Source organism: Echinops telfairi, unplaced genomic scaffold, assembly GCF_000313985.2.
Source record: "Echinops telfairi isolate 266 unplaced genomic scaffold, ASM31398v2 ScPeMD7_28;HRSCAF=97, whole genome shotgun sequence".
NCBI classification, from domain to species: Eukaryota; Metazoa; Chordata; class Mammalia; order Afrosoricida; family Tenrecidae; genus Echinops; species Echinops telfairi.
In genome coordinates this window covers 93,710-102,659 of record NW_022103925.1, presented here as the reverse complement: position 1 = coordinate 102,659, position 8,950 = coordinate 93,710, and the positions used below count along the sequence as shown (strand labels likewise).

Genomic DNA, 8,950 nt, shown 5'->3' with positions numbered 1-8,950 from the left:
ATGGGTCACACACACCATCTGCCCTCAGAGCCATGGGCAGGGAGGGCACTACCACGTCCCTCTGAAACGGGTGGTATTTGTCTTCACTGTTGAGAATGTGATCACCCCACCCACCAGGGACCAAAGCACTGCCCAGTCCGTCCCTCTCCACCTGCCTGCTCAGCGTGGGCTGGACATCAGGTCCCTAGGCTTTCACAGCCAGGCCTTTCTCCCTCATCTGTCGTGGTCTGGGGCTTTGTTGAAATGTATCTACTGTGGGTGACCCTGCTGGTGATGGACATGCAGGTGGCCTGGCTCCCGGCCTAACAGTGTCATGCAGCCACCACGCTCGGCACACGGGCAGGTGGGGAGTGGTCTAGGTGCCCCCTGTCTCTCTGCCCTTGCTTGGGCCCTTCCCCGGGGACACCCACCCTGCCCTGCCTGCTGCAGAAAGAAGTGTTGGTTCTCACTGCCGTTGTCCTTCCGTGTGCCCAAGGGGCAGGACGTAGGGCCGGTGGGGTTTGTCAGTCACCAAGGTCTCTGAGTCACTCAAGCGCACAGGGGCTGTTAGTGGACAGGTCACTCACTGCCCAGCTGCCGCTGTTGCTCTTGCATGGCAGTGGGGCCAGGGCTCGTGGAAAGTGTGTGGTCTGTGGATATGATGGAGAAAAGCCCTGGGAGCTACGGGGATGGCCTTCCTCCTCCTCTCCTCCTCCTCCTCGGCCATCTCTGTGTGGAGCAGGGCCTTCAGAGAGCCCTGGTCTGCACACGGCCAGCCTCGCCAGTAAGGAGGGGCCTGCAGAGAACAGTGAACCCGAGGGCAGGGGCACGCCGTGAGACCTGGCACAGACAGACTTCCTGGCACAGGCCTTGCTTGAGACCATCCAAAGGGCACTCGGCAGCGAGTGGTCAGCTGGCCTGAGGCTCAGTGTGGCTGCAGAAGGGGGAGGTGGCTTGTGACTGTCTCCGTGGAAGTCCTGACAGTCAGAGGAAGTATTGCAGAGCCAGGCTGATGGGTGTTCGAGGCTGGGTCCTGGTACTCAGCTCAAACAAGGGAGTCAGGGCGGGGTGCAGATGCCTCACAATGAGGGGTAGGAAGGACCCCTGCCAGGCCCCTGCAACTAACGCTCTCCTCCATTTCCAGAGCGACCAGCTGCTCATCAAGGGAGGCCGCATCATCAATGACGACCAGTCCTTCTACGCAGACATGCACCTGGAGGGCGGGATCATCAAGTGGGTCACCGTGGCAGTGTCCAAGGGTAGCGGCTCTTGGCGGGGTGGGGGGGGGGGGGGGGGGGGGGGTGGGGAGCAACTCCCAGGGGGACGGTGTTTGGGGCAGTAGTTTGCATGGGGGTGTCTCCCAGGGGGGCAGGTCGGGCTGGGCTGTCAGGGGCCCCCACCAGGAGACAAGGGACTGGGGGAGCTGGTGCCCACGGGCTTCTGCTCCCTGTCTGGTGGCCCGTCCAGCCAGTGGGGGTGGCCTGTCTGTGTGAGCAGCAGCCCCGTCTGGTCCCTGCAGCGCAACTGCTCAGCCAGCAGCTGCTGGGGGAAGGCTGGAGGTGGCCCACCTGTCTTCCTGGAGAGACAGGTGGGCCTCGGAAACCCTATGGGGCAGTTCTGCTCTGTCCTGTCTCCAACCCATGGGGTCACTCTGAGCTGATAGGAGTGTTGGGTAGATGTGGCCACGGCCACTCGATAAGGGTCAGAGTGAACTGTGCCCCCCTTCTCCTCCCTGCTCCCTCCCTCCCCCCACAGCATTTCCTGGCTGGTGTTCGCAGGCAGATCACCAGGGCTTTCTTCTGGGGCGCCTGTGGGTGACCTCAACCTCCACTCTTTGGACTGGCAGCCAAGCACGTGACCTGGCACAGCTCTGGCCTCTACCTGCCCAGGACTGACAGACGGGGGTCGGGGGACGGACACTTGGGTTCCACTCAAAACTTTGGCAGGACTGGGATTCCTGCTGTTTCCCTGAGGTGGTCTGTGAGACCCCCGGCCCCTGAGTTGTCAGCTGGTGGGGGACATGTGCTCCCCATCTCTGCTGTTGGTTCGGAGGGTGGAGCAAAGGGTCTAAGTGGGCAGGGGCAGGCAGGAGGCCTCTGCTCACAGGACTGGACAGTAAGGCCTCCAGTGAGGGTATCTTCCCACTTCAGTGGACACAGGCCTCTCTGAACCCAGTGCAGGGCTCCCCTCTGCCCCCTGCCCTTGCCCCACCACATTCAGCAAGCTGCTCCTACACCATAGCCCTTGCCCCCACCCTGCAGGTCCCCAACTTGGGACACCCTCTCATCACCACCCCTGCCCTCCTGATGTCAGCTTACACCCGACTCGCTCTTCAAGGAGCCCCTGCCTGTGGGAGGTCCGCCTCTCCTGCCCCCCAATCTTACACCATGGGAGGCCCACCCATCATACCTCTTTTCCCCCCAGACCATGAGAGGCCACCCTCATGTCCCCAATCCCCAGTTTTGTGGGGTTCAGCCCTGTGTCCCCCAACCATGTGCTACTACCTGTCAGCACCAGCATGGGAGCTCCAGTGTCCCCAACAAGCCATCCTCCTTGCCCCCCCCCCCCCCCCCCCCCCCCCCCCCCCCCCCCCCCCCCCCCCCCCGCCTGCCATCCCCCACTGGGTCCCAGCAGGGCCTGGTGTAAGATGAGACCAGAGTCGCCAGCATTGGGCAGTTGAGGCCATGAGCCCGGCTCCTACCAGAGACTCTGGTCTTAACCAAGCCAGGCAGGGATGGAGGCAGAGCAGGGCATGGGGGTAAGGGGGTGAGGGAGGTGTCCCCCAAAGGCACCTTCTAACTCAACTCTTGCTGGGACTTTGAGTAAACAACTCGCACCCCATCTACTAGGTGACTCATGGCCATCTCTCTGTTTGATTCCAGACAAATCGGGGAGAATTTGGTTGTTCCTGGTGGCGTGAAGGTCATCGAGGCCAACGGACGGATGGTCATCCCTGGAGGCATTGACGTCAACACCTACCTGCAGAAGCCCTCGCAGGGCATGACTGCTGCCGACGACTTCTTCCAGGGCACCCGGGCAGCCCTGGCGGGCGGGACCACCATGATCAGTGAGTCACTTGCCCTCCCCCCTGCCCTAGGGCTCGGGCACCAGTGTCCTCACTGCCGCCAGCACCACATTCCGCACACAGGACACTTTCCCAGGTCGCGGTCAGTGAAGTTCCAACTGCGAGCATGCACGTATGGTGCGCGAGGAGGCGCCGTCGGCAGTGTGGACATTTGGCGTCTAGCATACTTTGGTGCGTGCTGAAATTAAGTAATGGCCGTGTCCTGGACATGATTGCTAGGGTACATTGGAAGCCAGCATCTGGGCTTTCCAAGGCTGTTGGACGCCCCAAAGAAAAGGGTAGAGATGAGTTGGTACATGTGAACTAGGGGTCGATGGAGAATCTTGGAAGTGCCGTGGGCTGGCAGAAGAAGGACGGTCAGTGCTTCTGAGAAGCATGCAGGCGGGTGGGGCTGCATCTCACGCACTTTAGATATGCTGTCAGGAGAGACCAGTCCGTGGAAGAGGTCATCGCGCTCAGTAAAGTGGAAAGTCAGCCCCAAAGATGAAGACCGTCAAGGCGATGGATTGACCCATGGCGGCAACATCAGGCTCACAGAACAAAGTTTGTGACGATGGTACAGGACAGGGTGGTGTTTCCTTCCGTTGTGCACAGGGTTGCTGTGAGCAGAACCTTGGGTGGGGCTGCATAGCTGTATGTGTGGCAGAACAAACCTTGCCCGGTCACCATGGGCAGGACCGCGTCCATTGGGGAAGCCAGTCCACCTCACCAAGCCCTCCTCGCTCCATGTCTCTGTGTCACGAGGCTCGCGTCCTTCTCTAGAGGGAGCGTCTGGTTGTATTTCTTCTAAGAAGCTTCTACGGAGCATTCTGGCTCTGGTTCCTCCCGGACGGATCTGATGCCCTCAGGGGTGACCAGCAGCTGTAGTTTTTGACCTTCATCAGTAAGTGCTCCCTCTGGGGCGAGCAAGGGGTGTCTCATCTGCATATCAGAAGATGGTCAGGAGACGCCGCCACCCCAATCAGTCCGGAGCCTGAGTTCTTCTTGAGCTCCTTCCAGGACATACAGCTTGAACAAGTGAGGTGAAAGGTTACAGTTCTGGGTCAGGCCGTGCCATGCCCCCTTACTCTGTCCGGACGACTGCCTCACGGTCTATGTACAGGTTCTGATGAGCACGATTAAGGGTTCTGGATTCCCATTCTGTGCAATGGTTTCCATAATTTGTGATTATCACATGTTCAGCTACCTTTGCCAAGTCCGTACAACACAGCTAAGCACCTTCTGCTGATCTCTGTTTCGGTCAAGATACATTTGACATCAGCCATGATAGTCCTTGTTCAGTATCTTCTGAATTGGACTTGAACTTCTCGAAGGTTCTCATTGATATAAAACTGCAGTCCTCTTGGGATGATTTTCAGCAGAATGTTCCCAGCGTGAGATAGCGGTCAGCACTTTCAACAGTCCGTCTGACACCTTCGTTTGGACTGGATCTGAGTAAGAACCCCTCCCGGTCCATCGGCCAGGCCTCCGACTTCCCTCGTCGCAGCACAGGCCGGTGTGCACCTGTGGGGGGCCTCGTTCGCTGGAACATCGCCACGGGGAGTCATCAGGTGATGGCTTGACTTTTCACCAAAGTGTCCGCAGCCGGACCTTCCTCTGCCAGGGCCAGCGGCTCTTGATCACGTGCTGTCTCCGCACGTTGAACACTGGCTGTGTATTCCTGTCATCTTCCCGAAGTGCCTGCTGCCACGGCCCCTTACTTATTTATCGCCCGTCGAGTCCTCTGGCGTCCTGAATTCACCTTAGCTCCTTCTCTGGTTCTGGGACTGTGACAAGTGACAACTGCCTCCTGCTTTGTTTTCTTCTCTAATTCAAGGTCTTCGCACATTCCATTATAATACAAGAAAATCCAAAAGGTTATAGAAAAAATAGAATTCATGGAATCTTTCCACTCTTTTTGAAGCTTTTGGAAAAAAACTTCCAAGCTTTTAGAAGCCCGCTCCCTTCATTAACTCGGGCCCTCTTGGTTCCCCGAGAACCGTCTGCTCCGGGCTTTGCTTGTCAGTTGTCTGCCTGCTCTAGACCAGTGGTTCTCGCCCTTCCTCAGGCCTTCTAATACAGTTCCATAGATTAAGAGCCACTGCTTAATGGTCTGCATGTAAGAGCAGGCTTCAGAGTTTTCGCACCTTCCATTCTGGTGATTTCTTTACTCCTGGCTTTTTAGTGACCTCTTGCTCTCTTCGTGTATAATGTCTTTGTAGTAGCCCCTTCCCACCTGACCAGTGCTGGTCTTTGTCCATTACTGCCTGGCCTACTGTGAGCACAGACACTAAATCCCAGTGGATGGACTCGGGGCTGTGCATTGACTCTCGAAGGTTTGCTTTGATTGACGTTGCTTCAGCTCCAGCTTCCAAATGAGCCCTGACCCTCAGGTGGCAGAGACGACCCCTTCCCCAGTGCACCGAGAAACAGGGCGGTGCTGAGAGAGGCTTGTGAAGCCAAATGAAGTTTAAGATAGGTGGCTCCCTCTCGGATACGCTTTATATGTGTGATTTTAATTTCAAAATGGAGGGTGAAGGAAACACTTGGGGCGGCATGGGGTGGCAGTGACAATCCATCAGGAATCCCCTCCCGCCCCTGACTAGTGGTGCGGCCTTGGGCAGTCCCTCCGTGCCTGGGCCTCAGCGTTTCCTGTGCAAGCAGAGGGTTGGATGCGCACCTCCTGGGTGGCTGTGAGGATTGAAGGAGGCGGTTACGTGGGCCCTTTCTGTGCATATTTGGCCGACAGTAGCATTCCCTGGCAGCAATGGCGACGGTGCTATTGTGACGACAGTCGTGATGTCATTGCTGGTGGCAGTGGTCCTGTGGCAGCGATGGCGGTGGTCTTGGCAGTGGTGGCATAAGTCCTGGTGAGGACGATGGCGATGATGTCACCGGTGGTGGTATAGAGACCACACTTTGTGAGCCCAGAAGACCACTCAACGTGTGTTGGATCCCAGCAGCTTGGGGCATAACACGTATTTCTCTGCCTCAGTTGACCATGTCGTCCCTGAGCCTGGGTCCAGCCTGCTGGCCTCCTTTGAGAAGTGGCATGAGGCAGCAGACACCAAGTCCTGCTGCGACTACTCACTGCATGTGGACATTACCAGCTGGCACGATGGCATTCGGGAGGAGCTGGAAGTGCTGGTGCAGGACAAAGGTCAGTGAAAGGGCACGGGGGATGGAGGGCCGGTGTCTGCAACCCCTGTCGTAGGGGGCCCTGGTGGGAGGGCTTACACAATCCCTTAGGCTTGCCTGTTTTCAGACGACGTGAATACGCCCCACCCTATGTGGGGGGTCTACCCACATCTGCCTCAGCCCTTCACAGATACCCTAACTGTAACCATACTACAGCCCTCGTCTGCCTCTGCCCTTCAGAGGTTGCCCTCCTCGTAACCCTAACCTGAACCCTAACTCTAACTTGGACCCTAACCCTCGTCCTGTGGAGGGAGCCTACCCTCACCTGCCATCAGCCATTTCTTCAGAGGCCGCCCTAACTGTAACGCTAACCGACAGGAGGGGGCCTGGCCCCCCTAGCCGGGCACTGCAGGCCCTACTCGGCCTATGCTCACGTCTTCCTGTGACTCACTGTCACTCCTAACAGAAACTCACCCTGGGCGCCTGTCACCCTGGGCACCACCCCCTCTGGCCTGCTCCCTCGGAGCCTTTGCGCATGCTGTCTTCTCCCCAGGACATGCCTTTCCCCTTCCCACCTGTCCAATGACTACATCTGTCAGTGGTTCTTGGATTCGGGGCCTGCCCGTCTGCCTGGCTCTGCCACTGAGCTCAACCAGGGAAGGAGTATGTCAGAATTCAAGGTGCCTGCTTTGGGGGAGGGGCCTCTATCTCTTCCTGGTCCTGGAGAAGAGCCTCATCCCTTTCAGCCTCTCTTCCTGGGGTCCTGGTATCAGGACTCCGATCTTCCCCCTCTCTGCTGGTGCTTGTATGTCTGCTCTTTTACATCTCAAAAGAGATTGACTTAGAATCCACCCCACCCTGCCCTGCCTCCTTAGCACTCAGGGGAAGCCCGGTCCTAGTGGCCTTCCCGCACACAGGTGAGCAAGGGTCCGAGCACGAGCCCCAGGAGGACAATTGTGGGGACGGCGCAGGACCGGGCAGGGTGTCCTTGCTCGTGCACAGAGTCCCTAAGGCTCAGCACTGACTCGATGGTGCCCACAGCGACAATGAGCCACGGGTGTCCCTGTGTCTGCAAAGGCTTGCTAGGCGCACACACAGCACCGGCAGAGGGGCTGTGCAGGGCACAGAGCCTAAAGCGCTCCCTCTCTGCCGGCCTGCTCTGCATAAGCACACACACACACACACACACACACACACACACCTGCCGGGCCACCCCCGTCTTCCCTGCGCAGAAGCGGTGGCCCCACAGCGAGTGTCCTTCTCGCTTCATCTCCTGCCCAGGTGGCAACCCGGGTCTCTTCGTTTCGAAGCGTGTCCATCATTCTAAACCAAGGTGGGACGACTCCCCCCGGACTTCTGTGGGTCTCTGGAGTCCTCGCTGAAAACTAAGTGCTTGAAGAACAGGAGTCTTCCCGCTTCGGGCGGCCGTTGGTGTGCTGTGGGACAATGCTTTCAGCCCTGTGGTGGGAGGCGGGGGACTAGCAGGAGTCCCTTGTCCACCCTACAGACACGCCCCTTAGGACCCTGTACCCTGAGGACCTTTGAGGACAGAGAGAGAAGGAAACTGCTTCACCTTCTGTCCTGTGGGCCGACATCACCATCGCTGTAGGGGCCACCCCATTTGTTCCGACTCACAGCCCCCGGGAAGAACAGGATCAAACAGTCCCAGGTCCTGCGCCCGCCTCTCCACTGTTCTTACGTCTGAGCCCACGGTGCAGCCACTGTGCCCGCCCCGCGTGCCCACTAACGCTGCCTGCAGAGAGAACCCCTCTCCCTCTCTCTCATACACCTCGTGTCTCTGATCCTGTGTGGTGACCACGTGGTCCCATCCACGTCCTCTGGGGTGGCTGTGTTCTGATTGGTTTGCTACATGGGGATCACCCCTCTCCAGGCCTCCATGATATTGCTGGGGACAGCTCCCGGCTTCCTTTCCTCGCTGTCCACATCCATGCCCCTCCACGGCCCCTCCTTGCCTGGACCATCCCCCTTTTTCTCTCCATACCCCCGCCCCATCTTTGGCTCCTCCTCTTCTTGTTTCAGCTGCACTGTGACCTTCCTCTGACCAGGTCACCTGCAGGTGGACCTGGGGCCTCCACCATGAGCTCAGGGGGTTACTGGCTTCTCCAGGCTGTGGTCATTGTTTTACTGGAAATACATCTTTCTATTCTCTTTTCATTTTGAAACAGGCATCAATTCCTTCCAAGTCTACATGGCCTACAAGGACCTCTACCAAATGTCTGATAGCCAGGTACGGCCAACACCTCTCTCACCACTGGGCAGGTGGGCCAGGGAGGGCTCTGGGCTCCAGCCTGGCTGGACACTCAATAGCTGAATGGCTTGAGTGGCCATCCCCCTCCCTGCGGCTGCACTTCTGACACTAGAATGGTAGAGAGAAGGCCCTTCACACAGCAGAGCCCCAAACTGGCTTGCCCATAGCCACTGGACACGGCCACTCTTCCTCAGTCTTCCTACACACAAACGTGCGATCATGTCAGTTCCTATGTGCCCCATCCTCTCCAACCATAGATGTGTGATAACGGCATCCACACCTGCATGCACATGTGTGACAGTCCATCCACACCTACACATGCATGTGTGACAGTCCATCCACACCTACACGGACACATGTGACAGTCCAGCCACACCTACACGGACACCTGTGACAGTCCATCCGCACCTACACATACACCTGTGACAGTCCATTCACACCTACACGTCAGTCCATCCACACCTACACATACATCTGTGATAGTCCATCCGCACCTACAC

At 58.0% G+C, this 8,950-nt stretch overlaps 1 protein-coding gene across 1 annotated transcript in view; it reads left to right on the top strand.

The window, feature by feature from the left end:
- Positions 1-1,123: 1,123 nt before the first annotated feature.
- Positions 1,124-8,950, top strand: part of CRMP1 (collapsin response mediator protein 1) — a 25,674-nt gene continuing 17,847 nt past the window's right edge. The window contains exons 1-4 of the mRNA XM_004715056.4: positions 1,124-1,212; positions 2,862-3,046; positions 6,039-6,203; positions 8,368-8,429. Of these exons, the coding sequence (XP_004715113.2) occupies positions 1,187-1,212; positions 2,862-3,046; positions 6,039-6,203; positions 8,368-8,429 (438 nt within the window). The 5' untranslated portion in view covers positions 1,124-1,186. The remainder of the gene's footprint in view (positions 1,213-2,861; positions 3,047-6,038; positions 6,204-8,367; positions 8,430-8,950) is intronic.